Source organism: Falco biarmicus, chromosome 5 (genome assembly GCF_023638135.1).
Source record: "Falco biarmicus isolate bFalBia1 chromosome 5, bFalBia1.pri, whole genome shotgun sequence".
Classification (NCBI taxonomy): domain Eukaryota; kingdom Metazoa; phylum Chordata; class Aves; order Falconiformes; family Falconidae; genus Falco; species Falco biarmicus.
The window spans coordinates 22,027,410-22,050,926 of NC_079292.1; the positions used below are offsets into that span (position 1 = coordinate 22,027,410).

General features: G+C 43.0%; 1 protein-coding gene across 5 annotated transcripts in view; it reads right to left on the minus strand.

Annotated features, from left to right (window-relative positions):
• NET1 (neuroepithelial cell transforming 1) overlaps window positions 1–23,517 on the minus strand; it is a 54,051-nt gene that overhangs the window by 5,476 nt on the left and 25,058 nt on the right. Inside the window, exons 2-5 of one of the 5 annotated variants that reach the window (XM_056340901.1) lie at window positions 19,721–19,787; window positions 14,559–14,618; window positions 1,685–1,792; window positions 715–882 (exon numbers count right to left, since the gene is read on the minus strand). In XM_056340901.1, the coding sequence (XP_056196876.1) occupies window positions 715–882; window positions 1,685–1,792; window positions 14,559–14,618; window positions 19,721–19,787 (403 nt within the window). Of the gene's footprint in view, window positions 1–714; window positions 883–1,684; window positions 1,793–5,001; window positions 5,021–6,250; window positions 6,437–14,558; window positions 14,619–19,720; window positions 19,788–23,517 lie in introns of those variants that run through there. The other 4 variants (XM_056340904.1, XM_056340902.1, XM_056340903.1 and 1 more) reach the window with 4 other exon arrangements.

Below are 23,517 nucleotides of genomic sequence, written 5' to 3' on the forward strand. Positions count from 1 at the left end.
CATAATATACACCCTGACTCTGCAGCCTGGATAGGCAATTTTGCCATCTGAATCACTGTACGCCACCTGGGCATGAGAACCTCAAGTAAATCTGCCGGTTTTCCCAGCTCTGAGAAAGCAACATTACTTACAACTGTGTGAAAGCTCTGATGCTCATGCACAAGCCAAATTAAATATTAGCGCCTTTTAAATCACTGCTTTTACACAGGCAAGTACGAAAAAACACAAAACCCAGAAAACCACAGAGGTCACATCCCAGGCGTCTTTAGTCAGCTTCTGTGTTGTCACTAGAAGATTTGTCTAAGAACTACAGAAAAAAAGGCAAGCCAAGGCCTTGCTATTTGGCTTTCAACCAATTGTCAAGAGCTTTAAGAAAAAGAAGGCTGGCTTTACAAGGAACCTGACTTTGGGTCTGCTGCAAAGTAACCAGAGTGGCCGAGTCTCGAATTTCAGAAATGCTGAGAGCCCCCATGAAAAGAGTCTGGCATCTCTGAAGGGTCAAACTGGGGAGACAAACTCCCTAGTGACTCAAGAGAGAGAAGCCTACCTTTTCCCATGCCTAATGCAGAAATAAATCTAGTGATTTAGAAATGAAGGTGCACAGGAAGATACAGTCACCCACAAATGCTCATTACTCCTTTCCCCACCAAGGAAACACAAAAAGTCAAGGCCCTGGCTGCCTTTCCCGGTCCTGCTGTTTAACGGACAGCCTACCTCCTGGCGCTTAATTTCTTTGGTGCTCAGGGACTCTTTCATGTTGACATCTAACATCTCAGACCAAAGTACACTGTTTCTTCTTTTAGGAGGAGTAGGAGCAGCAGATCTGCTACATGACTTCTGGGCACAGGCAGGAGACTTGCTGTCACTGCGAAGGGCAAATGACTATAGGGATTAAAAAAACACAATAAAATAATGTAGAGCCAACATTTCAGAAGTACAGAAGTATTATCCATACCCCTCCCAATCCTTCATCCTCCTCTGTTGTACAGGGCAGGAAAACACACCCAGACACTTTTCCTCAGATAAAGGAACACTTTAATCAAGCTGCTGAGAAAGCCCTGAGAGCACAGAGATTGGCAAGCTTTTCCATGCACCTCTCCCTGCAGTGATCCAGCAGCAGCGCCTGGGAGGAAGATGGGGAGGTAAAGCTTGGGTCTATTTCCAAGGTATGAGGAAGTAAATAACCCAGGATCATAATCCTACCTATAATGTGGCTATTCAGGAGTCCCTTGAACTTTGCTCTCACAATCTGCAATGGTACTGAAACCTAGACAGAGAAGCGCTCTTATCTGCATACATGGGGTTATAGTATAGTGCTCCTTAGACAACACTTCTCTAACATTATTGAAAGATTGCTGAACAGCAGGGTCAGTTCACATCTAAGCACGTGCTCCAATATGCATATCTCAAGCACTAGAACAGTTTATCAGCTAATTCTCCCTATCTGAATCAGTTTATTTTTTCACTGCTTTAATCCCTCAATAACTTGCTTATCTAGCAAGCCACCTCTGAATCTCGAACTCTTCTTCATACCCAAGTCCCAAGCAAGCTTTCTCTCCTTGCACGAATCATATAGTAGATTTACAATAGATGCCTTGAAATCCCAGTGCCTGTTTTCCCCCCATAGAGCCAGTACCTTCCATATACCTCTAGACTTCTAGGAGTAGAAGGCTCTGCTTTTTACCTGTATTGTCTGCCCAAAGCGCCGAACTGCACCATTTCTTACAGGAGAGATCAAGCTCGCCAGGGACGTGACCCGTGCTAAAGGCCGAACCCGCTTATTGCTTGGCTCCTGTAAATAAAGCAGAGAACAAATTGTACTGGCTGTGACTCCTACTTCATTTCTCAGGCTGCCCAGGCAGGTTTAAAAAGCATGAACTCACTTAAGGAGTGGGAAACGCAGCAAAAAGTGTGTTTTGAAGTAGCCATTCATCTTAAAAGGAAACCAGGGGCTGTAAATATTTGTCTGAACTTTAAGGCTGCAATTAAACTGCAGAGACTTTGCCCAGTGTAAAAGAGGCAAGATAACATACCCATCAGTCAGAATTCAAAATAGGGCTTACACAGGGACCGTTATGGTTTGAACATAAATAGACTGAAGCATTACCCTCTGCAAGGCAAGTGACTGTCATCTAAAGATGGAGCTGTGATCTGTTTCTCTATTTTATCATGTTTTCCTTCGTAGAAAGAATGTGTTTTTCCATTTTATTTTGGAGAGAAAAGCAGCAGTTGGAGCGTAGGACAGCCTCAGCAGCTATTCTAACAAATAGCAAATGACCACATGCTGAACATTCCTGCGAGGGACATGCACACACGAAGCGGATAAGGTTTAAAACCTTCAGTTTACAAAGCTTTCTCCCCCTTCTGCTCTTCCCCACTCCCTGCAAGTCATCATAATTTTTATTACACACTGTTGAGATTTGAAAGATAGAGCTTCTGCTTTTCTACACCACTAATCCCTGCTGGGAGCCCAGAGCGTTTTCAATTCTGTCCTGACCAAAACGCTGCCAAGAAAGAGGAAACGCCCCATGGAAACCTCCTACTGCTTAAGCTCAGATCAGTTTTTAAAATTATGCTAGCAACCCTACACATTTTTCACCAAAAATTTTGTGTTGTAAAGACTGTATGGGAAAGGTGTGCACAATAGGAAGCCAAGAGATGGATTTGGAGCTTAAGGCTAGGAGAACGGCTAGATGAGGTGCCCTGGTGCTCTTAAACATCTGGCAGACAGTTGGACATGACTCATGATCATAAGGAAGTTTCTTAGCATGAAGTTCTGATGAGCTGATGGAAACAGCCTCTCTTTTGAGTTCATCTCAGCAGAAATTTTACTAAGCTTTATTAGGCAGTTGAGTCTCTCCTCTTACATTTCAAAAGGCAAAAGAATGAGAAGACTGCTTACGACAAGCTCTCTGTTGTCTTGATTTCTAGTCTGAGATTGCAAGATAAGATGCCCAAACCCTTTGCTTCTGTGTAGCAAGAGAAGTGCCAAATACTGAAAAGAAAAAAAGGGTAATAGGAACACACAGAGCTGGCTGGATTCCAGTCATGAGACTGAGGAAGCATAAAAGCTACGTATGTAAGATCTGATTACAGCAACATGACCCTAGGAGTGGCCCGTCTGTCTGCCTACACGCAGTGTTAAGCAACAGAAGTTAGCTCACACTGAATTAAGCCTTCAAAGTTTCAGGGGTGAAACACAAAAAGAAATGTGATGCAGGACAGAAAGACCTCTTGGGACAGTACAAAGCATGTTCAATGCTGTGCTTGAAATGTTTGGGTAATGTCAGAACTATGAGTGTACTATAGAAATGGGGAAAAGGTGTAAGAGAACGTCCTCAACCCTGGGACCCCAACCCCCAGCTGAGTTTAGGTACAGCATGGGGAACACTGCAGTCACTTAGCTTTCCTTTGCCAACCATGAGCCACCATACTCGAGACGGGGTCAGTCAAGAAAAGGACTATGCAGAAGGCAGGAAAGTTAGGCTGGGCTCAAAAGACAAGGAAACTTTAATTAATTGCAGATGTTTCTGAGTGGAGAAAAAGGATAGGTAATTTACTTCTAGAAAACCATGTATCTGTGTGCTACAATAGGGGGACACAAGCCAAGAGAAGCTTAAGAAACTGAAGGAACACAAGCAGAAAATATACAGACATAAGCCACACACAGCTCTGTCAAGGCCAGTGATATAAATAGGAAGGAAAAGAAAACCATGACACTGAAAATTAATAGCAAGAAACCTCAGTACTTTAGGATGCTTGTACAGTCTTCTGCAGCTCACTGTTAAAGGGTCAGTTCCGCAGCCTTTCCAGATATGAGATACAATGACACACTATCTGTGATGGGGGACATGTGTGAACGCCTTCCCAGCACATCTGTGCTAGGCTGAAGCGACACATGCATATGCACAAGGTCTGGCAGAAGGCATTCCTGCCTCTCTCCATTTGGGACAGGCGAAACAAAGGGCTCCTTGGATAGTAAATCACCACTTGTGAGTCAATACATCCTGAACCATGCAAAGACAGGCTTTAAGTGAAAGTATTGCTCTCTTTAAACAAGGGAGAGCATGGCTCCCGAGGAACCCTTCTCTGCTCTGAGGAGGGAGGAATTTCACAGAGATCGGCATGACCAGACCACTTTCTGTATGTGCGATGTACTCCCCTGGGGTGTTCGGCCAACAGAAAAACTTCTGTACACTATAAATTCAGCTTAGCAAAAGGCCATTTCCCCTCTCAAAGAGAAAAAAAATCCCACTTTCTGTCCTGTGAGTGCTACTCAGACATGAATGGCTTGACTGCTGAAAAAAAGCATCTGTTTCTTCTTTTCTTTCCAGACATATCGTTCCATCCAAGGCAGGGAGGGGGAAAAAAAAATCCCTCTGCTTAGAAACGTCACCTTCTCCGAGACCTGAATTTCAGCTTGGGGTCATATGCTCCATTTACAGTCAAACTCGGCCTTGGTGTAAGCTGAGACTCAGTACAGTTCATACTATGAATAACTTTGGCTCGGTATTTTTTTTTTTTAGTTCTCTACTCGCAAACAACGATTAGCCTGTCTCCACACTGTATTACTTACAGAAGCCCAGATTAGAATGAAGCCTGCAAAGTTTTTGTAACAAGGTAGTGGTGTTAAGCATTCCAGCACTAACAGATAATTAAAAGCCCAGTGAGTTCAACAGCACTTCTGCTTCCATTCAGAATTTTTTTTTCCAGGGGACTCTTTATTAAAAGTGTACATAAATATATCATAATCATACACACAAAAGCTAAATTTGTGCCTCAGTGCCTCTGCTGGCAGGCAAGACTTCACACTAGTGGAATTTCTTCAAGTGCTTCTAGATGCAGGTTCACATTATGAAAAGATTGCACCTCGCTGCTCAAAAAACCACCATACCAGGCTCTACTTTTGAACAACAAACATTTTCCTCTAGCAGCACGCATGCCTACAACCTTTCCCCCTATGCTAGGTAATAATTAGTGGTTTTTACAAGGATCACTTACTAAAGTGCAATGTCCTACGTGCCAGTCCCAGACCGGTGAATACAAACAGGGTGACAAATCTAACAAACACGCAAAGCAAGACTTTTCCTATTAAGCCAAATATGCGAAAAGGGACTTTAGTCACCAGCTTGAATAACTCCTGCAGAACTCAGCACCACATGACTATCTTAAGATTCACGTGCAAGGAGCTCTCTGAATCTCAAGCTCTGTTATGAAAAGAGTTGTCTGCACTCAAACCGAACATTCAGCCTCTAGCTTGACACTTTGGTATGGAGATTACAACCCCTGCCTTTCTCAAATTCAACAAGCTGTTCGAGACCAGGAGAGAAATCTGGCCTCACGCTCTGCTGATAACTTCAGTGGCTCTTGATAGCAACTCAGTACCCGGCTTTGATAGGAGTGGTGCCTTATGAGTCATTACTCAACCCCAGACCCAAAGTTTAAATTCAGATGCCTAGTGTACTGGTTATACCCTACAGAAAATTCACATTTTAAGAATTAGAAGCGATTTACTCTCCTTTAAGAAATCTGGTTTACGTTATTTCTCTCCCAACATCTGGTTTCCCTTTTGCACAACGAGATTGCCCAAGTTTGAATTTTTTAAAGCCAGGATTTTAAGAGGCTGGCGACTCAGCCCGCAGCCCTCAAGCCCCAGAGCTGTCTGGAGCCGCCTTTATTTCTTTTCCGCCTCATCTCACCGCTAATCTCCGCCATAAAACCCTGCCCAGGGCAGCCAGTCCCTACCTGGCTGCTGAACTTTTGCCTTCTGTCGCAGCAGGAGGCATGCGAGCATTCACCAGGAATGCAATTACTCTCATCTACATAACAAGACATGATAGAAACAACAATAATAAAAAAAACCCCAACCAACCCCCACGATACATTTTTTTTTTCGTTCACGCAGCGAACAAGCACCCTCACTAGGGAAATCTCCAAAAGCGCGCACGGAGCCACAGGCTGCTCTTTAGTGAAAATCCCCCCAGGAGGAGCGCGGCCAGGCGAAGCGCCGAGCTCTGTTTCGGCTCCCTGGTCCCAACCCTCCGGGGGCTATGAACTTGGCTTTGTTTTTTTTAAAAAGAATAAATGTTATTTTTAGATCGCTGCCTGCACCTCACTCCAGAGCCACCCTCCAGCGGGCAGCGTACACAGCTCGCCGCCTCCCCTCAAGCGCGGAGAGCGGGAAGGTGAGGGGGCTCCCTAACCCACCACTGGGAATAAAACCCAACCCTTCTTCCCCTCTCCTCCTCACCTCCTGCTCCCTGAAGGACTGGTTCTGCGCGTCGATAACCCGGATAGTCCTTTTGATGGGCAGCAGCCCCCCGAGCTCGTCGTGAGCCACCATGGCCGCCGGCCGCAGCGCCCCCTCCCTCCCGGCCGCCCTCACTCCGCGGCCGCCGCCGCCTCAGCCGGCGCTCATCCCCGCTCTGCCACCGCCACCGCGTCGCGCCCCATCCTCACTGCCAGGGGCGGAGCCGCCGCCACGGCCACGCCCCTCCCACCATAAGCCACGCCCCCTGCCCCAGCAGCAGGGTGCCCGGGGACCGGGACCCTTCGGGCACCTTTCCTGGCCCTTATTTCCTCCTAAACTCCCCCGATATGGGACCTCCGAGAGGCTCTGCCTGAAGGCAGGGCAACAGGGCCACCCACTGAGGGTCGAGGGGACAGTTCCATCACACCCCACAGTGGAGGGCAGTTTGAAAAGCACGGGGCTTTCGCTATTTGTGCTCCAAAGAGATAAAGCCAAATGTGTTTCGTTTTTTGGTTTGTTCCCCCCCCCCCCCCCCCCCCCTTTGCTGGCACTGGCAGCATTGTGGCCTGCCGCCGCCTACAACTGCCACGCAAGCGTGGTGGTGGGATGTGTTCCTCCTGACGGCGGCTCTGGTTGCCGCCTCTGGAGCATAAAACTTTCACCGCTGTGAGTTGCTTTTTTTGAACAGCCTCAGCCCTCCTTGCTCAAAAAAAAAAAAAAAAAAAAAAAAAAGAAAGAAATCTTGTCTAGACCTGTGCTTTTAAGTCTGCTCAGCTTTAAAGGTTGTGCTGGCACGGCTCTGTTAGCCAGGGGCTGGGCTCAGCCTCTCCCCCTCTTCTAACAGGGGAGCCTGTCCCAGCAGGCCCGGCTGTAGATGCAAAGGGTTTGTATTTTTTGTTTGTTTGTTCAAGTCATATTATTCCTGGCACTGCTACAAATCTCCAAAATAAAAGGTCTCTTGTGCTGGTAAAAATAAACTGAGGTTATTTGATGACAGGAGGGCAGCTGTGTTTCTGCCTACCTATGCTAACCAACCTTCTTCTTGGAGGAGACAAATTGGGGGTGGCCAGGGGTACGGCAGTGTCCCTGCTGAGGGATGGACAGAGGGTTTGCAGCAGCATTGTTCAGAGTAGTGGGGAGGAGGAAAGTCCTGCTGTCCCCTCCCTGGCTTTTTTTTTTTTTAGCTTTGTTTGCTTCTCTCCCGTGGAGAGCTGCTCTCAGCAAATCTGCGCCCGTTTAACCTCCGCAATGCAAAACCAGGACATTTAGGATCATCCACTGCAAGATTCTCAGAAACTCAGGATACAGTGAGTTTCCGCACTCTTGCTGAGAGAACAGACTGTGACTCCTTCAGATATGGGTAATCCTTTTTTGGATTACTGAAGTCAACCATTTTAAAGACAACAGAAGACCAACAGGGCAATGACTGGGGAGAAGCAGGCAAACCCTCCACCGAGTTAGATAATTTTTTTGGGAGTTATCAAACATGCCTATTTCTCCTATAATCTAAGGTCGAATGTTTGTTAAACTTGGTCTAAAGATTCAGGAATGCTTCTCAACCCTGAAAGCCTGCCTCTTTTCAGTGGGATGTAGACACACTATGCCGAGTGAACTAGAAATAGGGGACGAACACCCAGGACCTGAGAGGGAAGGTGTGAAGCAGAGTCACACACACAGACGTGGCACTCAAAACGCTTCTTGTTAGGACCAGAGCGTGATGTCCCACGTCCTGAAGCACTTCATGCCATATGAAGTGTTTTCTGTGACGTAAGTGTTAAATAGTCCTCCTGCTTCCCTAGCCCTCGGGGAAGGGACCTGCTGCTATATACCAGTGAAGCACGTGATTCACCAACCAGGAGATCCCTGACATTCTGCGTGACACCTTGTGAGGCTAACTAATTTACGGTGATGCAAGCCCCAGCTGATGCAGCCTGCTGATGTCATGTTGTGCAAACATAAAGCTCTGGCCTGATGCAACTCTGACCCTGTCTGCTCCCTGGCATGGCATGTGCAAAGGGTTACGTGCCCTGAACAACTGCCCTTCATTCAAAGCAAAGAGTGGGTAAGGCAACCTAGGTAACCTAAGACAAGCGGTTCCCAGCTGTCCCTGTGACACATAGGGTGATTTCTGTATGCCAGGTATATCTGTATAGATCATCAAGTGCCATTTTGAGGCGAAAGCCATCCTGAGTGGTGATGCACACTATGCAATGGGTACTCCCTGACCAACATACAATGCAGAGCACAGAGGGAAAGCAATGTAATCTAGAGAAGCCTGAAGACAGCAAGGGTGGAAGGGGATCTTGCACCCTTGTAAATAACCACCCCCCAGGCCCTAGGAAGTTCCTCTACAGCAATATAATCAGCATGGCTCCAAGTGTGCTACCATACCTGTACATTACCTGCCTCTGCCCTACTTACAACACATGCAAGAGGCAGCATGAATATGACCTTTAAGTTAGTAAAGTTCATTGCAGTGCAAACACCATTCCAGTGGGCAAACCAACCTGAACAAGGCAGTGGTACTTGGGAACCCTCTGATGAAACCCAAAACAAATGAAAAAAGAATGGAGAATTGTTCCTTGTTAGCAGAGGCAATAAAGCCGGACTTACGGATTTGTACCTTATACACCCCACACCATAAATCCCAGCTTTCCCCTTAACTCAGGACATTTTCTTCTACCCAGCACCATCTCCTGTGTCTTCCTAGTGTCCCCTTACCCCTCTGCCCTGGCCTCAATCTTCTTTGTGCCTTTCCCTGCCCCTTCAGCCCACTGGGCAGGATCAGCCCATGCCATGGTGGTTCTGAAGCCACGAGAACATAGCCCGGACAGTTGCTGCACTGAGAGATGGATAACAGGCCAGTTTTTCCTGCTCTGCTGCCAGTGGGTATTAATAGCATTCCTCGCCTGTACTCAAATGGGTGTTTTCACTTCTAGGAGCAAAATACTTTGGTGACTCCTCTCCTACTATCAAATTAGAGAGCTGGGAAGACTTCAAGTGACAGAGGAATCACCCAGCCCTCATTGTTTTACTCTTATTTTTAGCTTGCGTTTTCATTTCTACAGAGAAGGGAGGACTGCTGTTACACAGAGCTGTTTGCCTGAAGTCCTGGGCGGCCTCATACCTGCTACATTCCTTGCTCCTGCAAGTTATTTTGGGTAGGGCTGCTACTAAATAAAAATGTTCTCTGGGGTATTGACATGCCGTTTTGTTATTTCAGCCCCAAAGCATGATCAAATAAATTTTAGATTAACAAATGATGAATTCCTAAGAAAACATGCATCCAAATTCCAGTGTACAATTCCAGACTGATGTAAGTTTTCACAGTTAAAAATACTCAGTTGTTTAAGCGACATATGGCATCTGGCTAGTGCCAGGGGTTGCCAAGTGTGGCATGCAGGAATGTTCCCCCAACAGCTGAATATGTCCTTTAGCACCTGTGGCCAGGGTGGCCAGCACTCCTGTCTCTTCTTTTGGCAGTACTCAAGCAAATCATGTGAGATAATGGCAGGCACAGTTAATATAAAACCCTAGCAGGCCTGAATTGTGATTTTCAGCCTACCATCACTGGAAGAGAGTCATTACAGCACCCTCAATATCCTTGTAGTTCGACTCTGGCCATGTTACACAGCTCCAACCATCAGCCAGGCCACTTCAGGGTTGCTTTATTTTATACTTAACCCTGGAATAAGGCCGTTTGCAGCTGCTAACAAGAGCCAATGACAAAAGATCTCAGTTCTGCCACTGGCTGGAGAGGAGAAGACAAGAGCTGGTGCATTAACAGAGCCTGGAGGCAGAGGGATATTCCTCAGTGGGCAGTTTTCCCAGTTTTCACAGATCCTGGATGCCTCTAATGTGCTTGACATCTGGATTCAATTTCTTCAAAGAAAGAACCTGCGACATTTTAATCCCTTTGGCGGCTTGAAGTCTCGGGGAAAACGAAAGCATTCATTACATTCATAGCATATTCATTTTCATTGTTGTGCGTGTATGTTTTCAAATGCTATTTACCAGGAACTGAAGTCCACCTAAAAACTTTACAGCTATTCTTAATGTGGTATATATAGTGTAACATGCAGAACACTCAAGGACTAGAATAAAGGAGATCTTCACAGGCAATTGTCTTCTCCCATACATGTTCACATACCCAGGGCAGTCAGACCCCCTCTGCCGTACACGTAGTTGTTTACCATCCATGAGCTGTGTTTAACATTCCACTCCCAGATATTTATATTCAGAGCCAAATTCAGAGCAGTATTCTGGAAAATGAGCAAAAGTAGGCTATGATCCATCAAGAGACTATTGGGTCATCCAAAAAGTTTATGAGCCAGTCTGGAATCCAGCATTTATTTTGGATAATGGGAGGTCACTATAATTAGCTGCCATTCAATTCCATTATACAGTTACAAATAAAAAAACCCCACAACCCTCCAACAACCCCAAAACAAAAAAACAACCACCAACCAAAAAAGAAACCCACAACTCACAGTGCAGATGCATTTTCACTGAAATACAACCTGTGACATTCTGCAGACCTCTGTAGAAAACGAGTTACCTCAGCCATCCCTGAAGTGAACATTTGTGCGCTCAGGCCAGAAAAGCAATTTCCATCTTATGAATATGAATGCACAGCAGAAAACATGGACCGTCCAGACTGGTAATATTAAATACAACATCTACCCTAACAACAGAGTAATGGAGCGAGAAGCTACAGTTGACTTCAGCTCCCAACCTGCTCACGTGCCAAAAGTTGTTTTTCAGAGTTGCACTGTGTAGCCAACGCCAGAGATGTTCGTTTTGATCAAAGTCTATTTCCAAATACAAATTTGTAACTTATGCATGGGCACGTTCTTGCATGAATCAGACACGCCAATAAAATTCCCATGAAAGTCCTCTAGAGAGGTTATATCTTTGGGAGGGGGAAGGGAAGAGGGAAGGACTGTTTTTGTTGTTTCTTTAAAGCTTGTGGGTATATATTCTAAAGAAAGGAGTTACCGCTGCAGTTTTTTGCATTAGTGATGATCTTTAGGCTGTATTATCTCTGCCTGAAGCCAAGCTGCTTGTGAGGACTCTGACCATGGAAAGACACTCAATGGCAGCTTCAAGTGACCTCGACCATCACGAAGACAGACACACAAGGATTCTCTCTCTCCCTCCTTTTTCCCCCAAGTAACTTTTTACATAAAAAAAAAATAATTATCAGTGTTTATGTGCAGAATGTCACTATCATCTTTATTGTCATAGTCTCTCTCTGCTATCAAAACTAGTACAACTCTAGGGCTTGTTTGGGCTGAACTCCTATCCAGGCTGAGTCATATTCACAGAACTGGTCCCAAAAAGGTGAGTAAGGCTTCGAGGACACAGCATGGAGGTTCATGAAAAGCATCCTCACTAAGACTTCACTTCCTTTCTAAAATCCCTGTTCCTAAAGCCTTACAAGGACATCCCATAACCAACAGAAAACACAATCCAGACGAGACGTGATTCTTACACATTACTCAGCCTGGCTTCATTTTGCCTCTGGTAAAATGCACCATTGTATCTGTCTATTCCCTGTCACATACTGGAAAGTATTTATCTAGTTGCTAACAAACATAAAGACACACACACACCTTCAAAAAACACAGCACTGCTTCCTCCCATGAATCATTCAGCACCTTACATAACTGTGGGGGTAATATGGAACTGTTTCATATGTGATCACTTAACAAAAAGTTGGTCATAAACCTACCTGAAATGCAAAAATAAATCTCAGTTTTAAAACATAAAGATCTGCTTAACAAATTCCTGTCCTCAATTTCTTGTTTCTGTCCCTGCACTGCAATTCACTCTCCCTTCTGTCTTACCCAGACAATTATCAACAGCTCATGTTGTACTATGGCTCCAGACATGATCTGGGTAGAAAATACTTTCTTCCTTCCCAAAGGAGCATGTTTTGGTATAAGAGAAGGGGTGGGTCAGTGCTGAAGGAAGTGGAAGCTGTAACTATGGTCTCAGGTTGTAACTTCCCACTCATATTTTCGCAGTGTTTGGAGGGTTTTAAGCTGCATGTCAAATTAGAAGCTTAACAGACCTAACAGATCTGGCTTGTTTTTGCGCAGGACTCTGGGCAGCAAGGGGGAGGTTAACAAGCCAAAATAAACAAGAATAGCCAGGGCATTGTAGTCTATCTGGAGTGGCATGATATCCCCTGCCATTTTGCACACCATCTTCATGGTGTGTGGAATGATGATCTAGAATATGTGAGGTTTAAACATCATTAAAGGACTGCTCAACCTTTTCAGAAAGACAGGTGCACATCCAAAGTAAAGAAACCCTTCCCTCTATTTTAAAAACATGTATTGGGTAGGGTGCCAAGTCTGGGATACTAGGGTGCAGCTACCTGCTCCAAAGCAGTCATTTATGGGATTGCCATCTGCATGGCAGTTTTGTCAGCACAATTATGTCTAGTAGGAGTGTGAATGCAAAATGCTGGCCAAACCCCTTTATTGCAAGTATGGTGACAAAACAACAGCTTGTTAGTTGAGAAATATTTGCTCAGGGAGATTGTGGAGCTGAAATAACAGTTATACTGTGGAGTTAGACATTTCTAGAGACAAACTCTGAAAAATCAGTTCCTATCTCTAAGATGGCGATAAAAAATATATGGTCTGACCATAACATTCTTAAATTATCTTCTCTTGTGACCTTATTTCATCAATTAAATAGATATATCTATGTCTGATGGAGCCAAATTTGAGGCTATTGATTCACCCTCATCAAATCTAGACAGGGCAAAGTATAATTTGTACTCCAGCATAAGTGCCCAATGAGACTCAGAAGTACTGGTGATGTGTTTTGAAAATCTGACTATAGATAGTTGACTGTGGTGCTTTTGAAACTTTTAATAACCTTGAGAGTTGGTATCAAAAAGCCTGAAACTTACAATCCAACCAGTACCGTTAATGTGTTTTAACAAGAATACTGGGGTGAATTGGGTGGATGTGGCTCAAACTCTCAAATGTTCAGGGGAGTCTGACCCTTTCAAAAGAACAAGTTAAAAAGTCAGGTTAAACAAAAGCTGGAGCCTGAACTTTGACTGTATTGGCCTAGGGATTTTGCTTTTTCCTTGGCGGATTTCTGTTAAAACTCTTAAAAGGTGCGTACACAAATTACTGTTGATATTTCAGTTTCACCTTGAAGTGACTGCTTTGTGGGAGAAACCCTAATTCTTGCAGTTTTGTCCGATACATAAAAAGGTAGTCCAATTAAAAAGATAAAAAGAGAAAAGAAAATCCTTTTCCCTGAGGGCAGGTTTCCTAGCCATAACACTCCCATCTGCATCAGAAAACCAGAAAGACCTCAGAAACAAAAGAAGCCCAAAACAGTAGGTTCAGAGACATCAGCACTTCTGTGCCACAGCCCTCTGCAGGTAATCTTTTTCGCTCTTTTCCCTCCCCTACTGGGAAATTACAGGGGTGTTCTTATCTGGAACAGGAGATATAGTCTAGAGAGCTCAAAGCCCAGAGTTAGCCTGTTAGACAGTACCATCGGTCATGGAAAGCATCCAGCAATAGCCAGGTTAAGTGAGGCTAATAAATAATGCACAAATGCAAAGTAAGTGACAACAACAGAGGATGTGCTGGTCATTAGGTCAAAGAGGAAATTCCCCACTAACAAATTACTTTGAATCCCAGTCTAATAAACTGTAAAACCCACTTAGTTAACTCAATAGCTACATTCCTAGGAAAAACCCTATTTCTCTTCCCCTCTTCAGAGACGTGTCCAACAGTGAGATCTTCAGGGCAGATGGGCAGTGGAAAGCACTTTTTTCTTTCAGAATACCAAGTCTGGATAGTCCTTGGAAAAAGATGCAATTCTGCACCTACCCACCCTAATTTTTGTAAGCTGCTTTAATCCATAGCTTTAAGAACAATTTACCACCCAGCCAGTTCAGCTTGTTTGCAATACAATGAAGTGCACTAACTAAAGTCAAACAAAGGCAACATTTGAAGGGGCTTTGCACAGTTTCACTTCCCGGCATTTGAAAATGCTTATGTTCTTGCTAACTATGGGTTACACACATTTATTTCACACAACATTAAAACTGTGACAGATTTAGGATTCAAATGATTAAAACAGGAGATCACAAACAGCGTTACTGATATCACTAGCAGGACTCAGCCCACCCCAGAGGTGTATGCAAGAGCAAACACAGCTGCAGATGTCTTGCAAACACAGAAAGTATAGTACACCCCAGTAGAAGCCACTGTAGCTGACAAAGTAGATGACTGCACAATATTGTAGAGCAACGTGTTTTGATTACCTTAAAGTCAAGGCTGCAAAGACTGACTAGATCATCGTCTTTTGCTCGGCGCTTCCTCTTCTGTAAGAAATGAAACAAGAGTTATAGCTGTACACTCAATTTGCGTTCAGAAAGGCAGCTCTGGTTTTTTACAAAGCAGACTAGTGACATTTTCTTTCTTTACACACCACACCACACCCCCCACCCCCCCCAAATAACTGCAAAGAAACTAAAGGTTGAAAACAAATGCAAAGCATGTTTATGATATTTCATGAGTTTTGTCACCTGATCGATATCTCTAAATTACATGCTTATAAGCTTATTTCTCTGCACTCCCCTAATTGTGGTTGTGAGTAAAGGCTGAAGCAGGTAATCTCAGTAGCAAGACAGAATGCAGTGGTTACCATTGTGAAATTATTTGAGATTCATTTAGTTAAATGAAGCCATTTTTGTGGCTTCTGAGGTCAATAGTCCAGCAATGAAGTTGGGCTTTCTGAATGATTTAGGTACTACAAGGGTCAGACTTGGAGATCATTAGGATCAGAGGCCTCTAGGGGACATCTGAAGATACCATGCCTAAATTCTTAGAACGTTTGCTCACCAGCATTGGTTAAGGGTCTGTGAGTGAGGGGATCTACAGATTTCACCCCGGAGGCAGTCCCAGCATAAAGCTATTTTGCATTAGGTTGGTTGTTCCTGCTCCTCAGCTACCTTCTAATAACTAAATATAATTTATTTAGGAGATTCTTACTGTGTATGAGGGATTTGTATTACAGTACACTTTCTTAAACAGCTTAATGTGAGGGCATTTTTGATCACCTATTTAATTCATTACTTTGGACATGGCTATAGACAGCTGTGGCTAAAGCACCCCTGCTAGGAATGCAATGAGCTAAAAGAATACATGCTTTTGTGGAAGATAGATGAAGCTTTTGGCTAGGGAGATCTCAGCTATTTTCCTTTCTGAAGAAGAGAACAAGCCAGTGGAACAATGATCAAAGACATCTGCACTGAGCTTCCTGATACCTCCCACTATTTCTGTACTATCTGTGCTCCTACGTTATTTTTTCATTGCCCAGATAATGGTAAACCAATTGCGGACTCATCCTGTTAGACTGTGCCAGCCTGCAGGTCACCTGGTCTGGAAAAAACATGGATCACAAGCATAAATTGTTTGGTCACCCATGAAACAAGTAGTTTATTTTCATCCTGTGTTTGACTGTTATCCTTCAACATTTCAAAATGAGTCAAGTTTATCCGCTTCCACTTCTTTAAGTACAAAGGAAAAAGAAACTATATTGTATTTTGATACTGGTCTACATGTTGTTTATCAGTTTAACGGACTAGGCATTGAACTAGGTGAAATGAGGAAAATACCCTCTCTGCAGCTGCAGAGGGAACTACTACTGCAAGTTCACTCTGAAGTTCAGCAGATTTCAGTTTTGTGCTCTACCAGTCCAGCAGCTTGACCCTCTGTCAGAAGCAAATACGTAATTCCTGTTTTCTTAGAATTTAATAATATATTCAAACAACTTAAAAGTTTCAGCTTTAAGAGGTTTGTCATCATTGTAAGTATATTTAAAATGTTTTAATACAACTCAAATTATTTTAAATGCTGACCAGCCTTCTTTTCATGGTTCCTTTGAAAATGTGGTGCTGTTGAGGGGATGTTCAGCTTCCCTGGAGGGTTCTCAGAAACCTATTGTTGGCTAGTCCTTTTGTATGACGTGTTTTTAGGCTTCAGTGTGTTTTCTGGTCTGTCAACACTATGTTGACTCTACCATTTAACTATTAAATACACACATGTAACGGTGACATATTACAGAAATGTACTCACTAGTTTCTTATGTTTTGGGTTTTGGTGCTGTGTTTTTTTCTCCTCAGCTATTCAAACTAGCTACAGAAGTGGATTCGAGTACAAAGTTCCCCAATGAGTTCAGTATTTCTGGGGTTTTTATGAATTTGCAAAGACAAGAAACTGACTCTGTCACGTAAGTCCCTTCACTGATAGACTTGCTAGCTACAGAGGAAAAAATTGTCATATGAGACATTATGACTTACCGTATTTATAGCATTGACACTGAATTAATGTCCCAGCACACTCCATACTTTTTGAACAGACCTTTGGCAGGCTTGAGAACACATGCAAATACAGACATTTGTGGTGGGATTTTTTTTTAGGTTTAGTAAAATATTCAGGGTTTGTTACTTATCAAACCCTGCAATAAAAGACTGCTATAACCACACCTTTTTAGTCTGCAGATTATTTTTCCCATATGTAAGTCAAGGATATTAGCATCTATTTAACAGAAGAAAACTTGCAATAAAGACAAAGACACCACGCCTTTTTGGTCTGAATATTATTTGTTCCTTATGTAGTTGAGTATATTAACTTCTTTAACATACAGCTCCAGACCAAAGCCCAGACACTAAGGGAAGGCCAAAGTTTTGTTTTTAAACTGGCTAGACTTATGCAATAAGTATTGCATTGGCTGGACCCCATTTCCTTTGCCCAATATAGTTTCATACAAAAACTTAGACATTTCACTGCAGAGCCAGCTGTGTCATTCCCATGTGGTGCCAGAACAGAAACAGATTCCAAGAAAACGGCCTCTTCAGACTGCACAAATCTGGGTGTTTAAAGCCACATGATAGAAAAGCAACTGCTATGGTACTGTTTTCTCACATTTTTGAGACGGTCACGATCAGAGATCTGATATGTTAACCTTCGCACGAAACTTATGTGGAAAAAGTTACTTCTACGAAAGTTATTAAACTGTAAAAACCGTGAGACCCGATTTAGGCTCTCAAAGAGGTATTGTAAAAGAGAAGCCTGAAAAATGCTAATCAGGAAGGGAAATCTAAATATTTTGTGACTTTTTTTTTTAGAATGACCTAAACAACACCATGAGTATGAATGTTAATCACATTTCAAGGATTCCAATTAAAGCTCCAGAAATGCTTTTTAATAAAGTACTGTTTTTCAATTTGAATACAATTCTAGTCAACTAGTTTTCTTCTCTCCTACTAAGTGCTTTTGCCTAAACCCAGGATATTTCATTCTTTAGGGATCAGTCTGTTTTTTGTGGCTTATTGCCCACCTGAAGTCATAAAACACCAATAAGGTTTCAGGTAAGGAATGTGCATCAGGACTGTTAAGACAACAAAGATCAAGTGCTTGTTTATCATAAACGAATCCTCCTCAACAAAAAGGAAGAAAGGAAATAGACCATGAGTAACGTTGTTTCCAGTCAGAAGCCACCCAGAGGATGTTTTAACCCAAACTGCATTAGTCTTCTCTTAGAGTTATGCAGAACGTGCACTGGTCCTCCTCTTCATACCCATCCCACTTCTGCAGGCATTAAAAAGACACTTGGCTTAGTTACCCAATTCCTCTGAGGCTCAGGCCAGGTACATTTTACAGACTTTTGGCCAAACAGCTGCACAAACTATGGTATGAAGAGATGCTGTTTGTGACTGGCATACAAGTACTTGGTGGTCAGTGGTCATGGGGAAAAAAAACCCTTGTGTGACACGCTTAATCCATCCAGCACATGAGACATGACACCAAGAAATGTAGAGTTCTTGCTTGCCTACAGGCTGCTGCCAAATACAGCGCTGTGGTCAATGTGTGTCAGCAGAATTACATTGGCAAAGCCTCTAAGCAGAGACCTGGTTCCCAGCCATGCAGTAAGGGTACATCTGCTGGGCAACTAAACTGCACAGCTATGCTTCTTTCTCTCCTCCTTTTTGCTTCTCTTCCAGTGTTGGGTGTATCAGTCCAAGACTAACTTCTAGTCACAGGAAAGCTTGAATCTCCAGAAAAGGGCTGGATTTCACCAGCTTTCACCAGATGCCCACCATCTGTAGCTGCAAACGAAGCTATTTGGGCTTGAAGGGAGAAGCGGAGGTGGACTAGGTTGATGAGGGACATGATGGAGAAATGCAGATAAGCAATTAAGTCCTTCCAAAATCAGTTCTTTCAGTTTTTTTCAGTCTGTCATGACAGACAATATGGTCTGTCTAAGAGCTGAACTGAATATGCACATAGCCAAATAAAAGCAGATTAAAAAACCACACAAAGAACAGGAATAACTTGAAACTAAATCAAAATATTTTTGTGTTGTTAGAGCACAATATTTTCAAATTTGAAAGAATATAATTTCTAGGGCTTTGTAGTATTCAAATGTATATGTTTAATGTAGCTGTAGTCACCAGATGAAAGTTTCTAAAATTGAGCAAAAGAAAAATCTACAAGAGATTATGGTTTTGTTTAATCCATTCCCACACTGGACTGGTGTTCGTGCAGCCTCAAAATTGCACATGGCTGCCCTTCAAGGCACTGCCAATGTGCCTGTCTAAATGGATGCTTTCACAAGAAGCTCCAGCTGATTTTAGATGGGATTTCCCTTATGAAAGGTAGTCCTCTCCTTTTCCCCACCTCCAGACACATTCTCACGCCTTAACTCGTGCCGACACAAGCATTCATACAGCTTGTGCAGTCAGCTGGATCAGCTCATCCAAAACTCTTTGTTTTCTTTTTGGTAAGGCAAGTTTTTCAGCTAGATCAGTTTGCTGGCCGAGGATGGAATCACCACTTCCAGGGGCAGTGGGGAGCAAATCAGCTTAGGTAGCTCATGAAAGCCAGCTTTAAGATGGTACAAGATCTATATACACAACACCAGGCACTATGCACCTACTTCAGCTGATTAATTGCCTGCAATTTGTGTGAAGAGGGACAGACTTCATGAAGCATCAATTCAGAATAGAAACCCAGTGTAGGTCCTCTCTGGAGAGTGGTTCATCTTTACCAGCTCTAGAGGCTGGATGCGAACCACTGCTCTAGCAAGGGATGTATCTTAAAGGATGGAGAGAACAGAGTACAAGGCTTACAGCAGTAAGGCCATGCATTGCTGGCTTAGTTAGCAGGACTCTTGAAACATATCAGAAAGTAAGTTTATAAAGAAACCGTAGTTTCCAGGATATCCTACCTTCTCTTCACTCCTGTGTGCAAAAAGCACCCTCTAGCTAAAGCTCAGAAGCCTCAGTGGCTCAGAAAGTGTCTAGCCAGGCAGAGGGGAATGTGTTGATTTTCTTTCTCTTCCAGAGGGACCTTCACCTCTTGTATTCCTGCTCTTGTTTGCATGCTTTTGCAATATGCACTCCCCAGCTGTTTTACTCACCAGGGTGAAGTCCCAGTGTGGTCCTGGAGTCAGAAACGTGAAAGAGCTGCCTCGCCTCAGATGGTACCTGTGAGCAGAAAAAAAGAATAAGGTAAATAACTTAGAGGTTACTGTAGCAATTGATAAACTACATCTGTTTTCCACAGCTTTGATTGTATCATACATCTTCAGCTGCTAGCACAAAAGTTGCAAAGACAATGATGTAGCACACTCTTTGGGAAGGAAAGACCAAAAGGATTGCCAGTATTCCCCATCACAATTGCAGGTGTTAGCTTTTAAAACCTGGTTTACTACAATGAATGGCTCTGTACAACACAGGCAGGCAAAACCTCCACTGGGCCCTGCAGGCTGGTCTGAAGGAAAATCTCTTTTTGACCACAAACCTGCCAATCTGACCAAGAGGAAGGATAAAACAATAATAATAATAAAAAATAATAATAATGTGGCCTCATTTTCCAAGGTTAATAAAGCTGAAATGAAAGGAAGCAGCAAACTGCACCTTTGACAATGCAGACTTGCACTTTCCCGTAAAATTACAACCAGAAATTGAGTTGTGGTCTTTCATTAAGTTGTTCTCGATCCAAGAAAGTTAAACCACCAGAAAGCACTACACACAATAGATCGTTTGTATAATCCTTGCTCTTTGAACAATGCTAAACGAATTGCCTTATGCAAGTCATTTATTGTACTAGCACTGAGTTAAGCAAACAAGTTACGTTCCAACTTTCACTGTCTGGTGGACTTAAGGTATGTTTCCAGCAACAATTTTTTAAAGCTTATTCTGGCCGTAATATGGAGAAACATTATTGTCTGTCATTGGGTTTCTGCATGTAGAATTTTAGTTCCACATGGGCCACACACTTTTTTTTCAAAGGCAGCCAGCTGCATCACCTAATGGGGAGATTTCCCCCTTGCTGTCACAAACTCTGACAGAAAAGGCATCTCCTCACCAGCTGCACCTTTCTTCTTCATACTAAGATCCCACAGGATTATCAAAACCCTGGAAATAATATAGGAAAGCCAATCCTTCTGACTTTCAGAGGACTAGCACTCCAGCATTGCTCAGGCATTACTGAAAATTCATCTCACAATATTAGTAGTATTTAACATCAGCAGCTCTCTGTATCGAAGAGAAAAAGCATTTGTCTGTAAAAGGTTTGTGCAGGGTGCGGTGTTCTGGATTGGTATTTGGAAAATATAAATCAACCATCCAGAAATACTTTTGCACTTCTACCAGCCAGGGCACAGCAACGAGATAAATATTTTATGAAGTGTACCTTACTGGAAGCAAGATGTGAAGGAATAACAGGATCCTTTTGGTGATGAAGCAAACATTTTATGCAGCAGATGTAGATTGCTCAGGTGAGCTTATCAGTGCTTTTCCTCCAGAAATACATTTCTATGCTGTCCCTTTGCTTAGCATATGTCTGTTAATACACATGACACTGTATTTTACTTCAAACTCAAATGTAAGAAGAAATCTAAGAACTGCTGAATGCCTGAGCTGGTTCCGTGCTACTCTCTCTAGGAAGGACTTTGTCCAGGCAGTGGATTTTTTTTCTTGGAATGACCCAAGGAGATGACCCAAAACTGTTATGTGGCACCTGGTACCAAAAAGACAAGACCACAATGTGCAAGAAGGGCACATTCTTTTCATTCTGCACTCATGGTGAAGGAATGTGTCTGGTACACATAAAAAGCTGAAGCAGCCTTAGCAGAAAGTTACATACTTTGCTCTGGACAGGGAGTTAGAGCTGTTTGGACACCTCAGTAGGTCGCATGGAATAGGAGCAACCCTTCCCTGCATCTTCTGGGGTTGCTGAAGTCCCCTCAGGACCTGTTTAGTAGCATTTCACCTGCTCTAAGGGTTCAAGAAAGGTAGCTGCTATATAAGCAGTGAAGATAGTAAGCAAGCAGCATGTGCGGTGGAAAAACAGGAAGCATGAACGTTGTCATGGGCTTCAAAGTGGTTGGAATAGTAAATATGTCATTTATGTTATATATATATGTAGACTTAGATATCCGAATATATAGCTATCTAAAAATAAATATTTTATTTTTAAATAATATATATCATAAAATAAAATATTTTATTTAAAATATTAAATATAATAAAATAAATAAAACATACAAATAAACTTGTTCAAATTACCATATGCATGAATTATAATTTACGTAAAATCAGAGGAAGCTGGTCCTCAGACCACATGACCTTCAGGTACCTTTGGATCAGCCAAAAATTTTAAATACAATCACTATGTCTGTGACACTGCTCCAGAAAGGAAAGTGGCATTTCCAAGAGCTGCATACCAGTACACTGATCACTAGATGGAGAAGAAACTTCTAGAAGGGAACATTCTTTGGGATTTACAAGAGTACACACCGCTTCAGAAGTAAATCTGGGAATAAGCATCAGATTTCTTTGAAATTTAAAATAGAGCCATTTTTTTCACATGAGAAAGAAAAATCCTCACTGTTTAATCCCAACATCTAACCTGCTAGGCTGCTCAGACCAAAATTTATGAGCTTGATTAAATATTCCTTGACTTCAGATAGAAAAGCAAAGAGATAATTAATGGTCTGCAAACTGTGCCATGCACAGCTAGAAAGAGCTACTAGAATGGACTAAGCCTCAGTCTCTAAGGCAGGCATGAGCTTTCATGCTGGGAAGCAGAGGCACAATTTTATCCCAGGAACCTTGATCTTTGACAACAGAGGCAGCCAAATTGTGGCCTGGAAGCCACAGGCTTGCAAACTGTTCAGAGTATCTCCCAGTCATCCCAGTATGGATGTGGGCTGCTTGTAGCTGCTCCAGGTGCATTGTCTGAGGTCCTGGGTGCACCCTGAGTTGTGCCTCACTGCCCACAGGGAGCAATGGGACTGCAGGCACAAAGCTGCCGTTGAGTACAAGCATGAGTTTGTACTAGTGCACTCAGCTTCCAATGAAATGGAGTTTTTACGTGGTATAATGAGAAAGTTTGGCTACAGCAATCTTTCAAAAAGCTCAGATTTAAAGGTATGGTACATCTATCACCATGTCCTCTTACGTTTACAGGTTTCAAGCAACCACTGTAGGTTTCCGTTTATTGCCCAAGTGTTTCATTCCTATTATACAGGCATTATAATAAGGTTTTTATCAAAGGAGTGTTTTATTTTGGCACACATGCTGTAAGGCAATGTGCATTGTGGGATTGCCTATGCAGCATTTCACTTTCCCCTCTGCTGAAGCTGGGGTGGGACTCATATAGCCAAAAGTGTGAGAAGCCTCCCACTGGCCTCCCTGCTGTTCTTGAAAAAGGCTTTTCTTGGTGTCTCCTGGGAACCTACCTGGTGGTATCTTCCAAAACACAACCTATAGAGATGATCACACATGTATTAATCTCTCTACTGCTTCTGTTCAATATCAAGACTACATAGCCACTATTCTTTCATGAAAAGGAGAAATGATCACATATGACAGGCATTAACTTGGAAACCTCCGCATTTTAAAATAATTTGCAGGGGTGGGCAGTACAATAGGATTAAGGTTCAAAATTCTACAGGCACCTTTGTTTCCAGTTGTCCACAAGAGTTGGAGAGACATTTCTCCATCTCAGACTCCATCATCTAAACTTTCTTCCTTTTGTCACGCAGCTGTGGGGAGAAATGCAGCTAATCCCTTCCACAAAAGGTATGCAATATAGAAATATCTGCCCCAGTTAAAAAGTTCCTTTCAGTCTTCCAAACACCCAACACAGATCTTCCACAACAACAGAGCTTGTTATAGACCAGCTGTTGTTTCCTCCTTTTCATTTCTT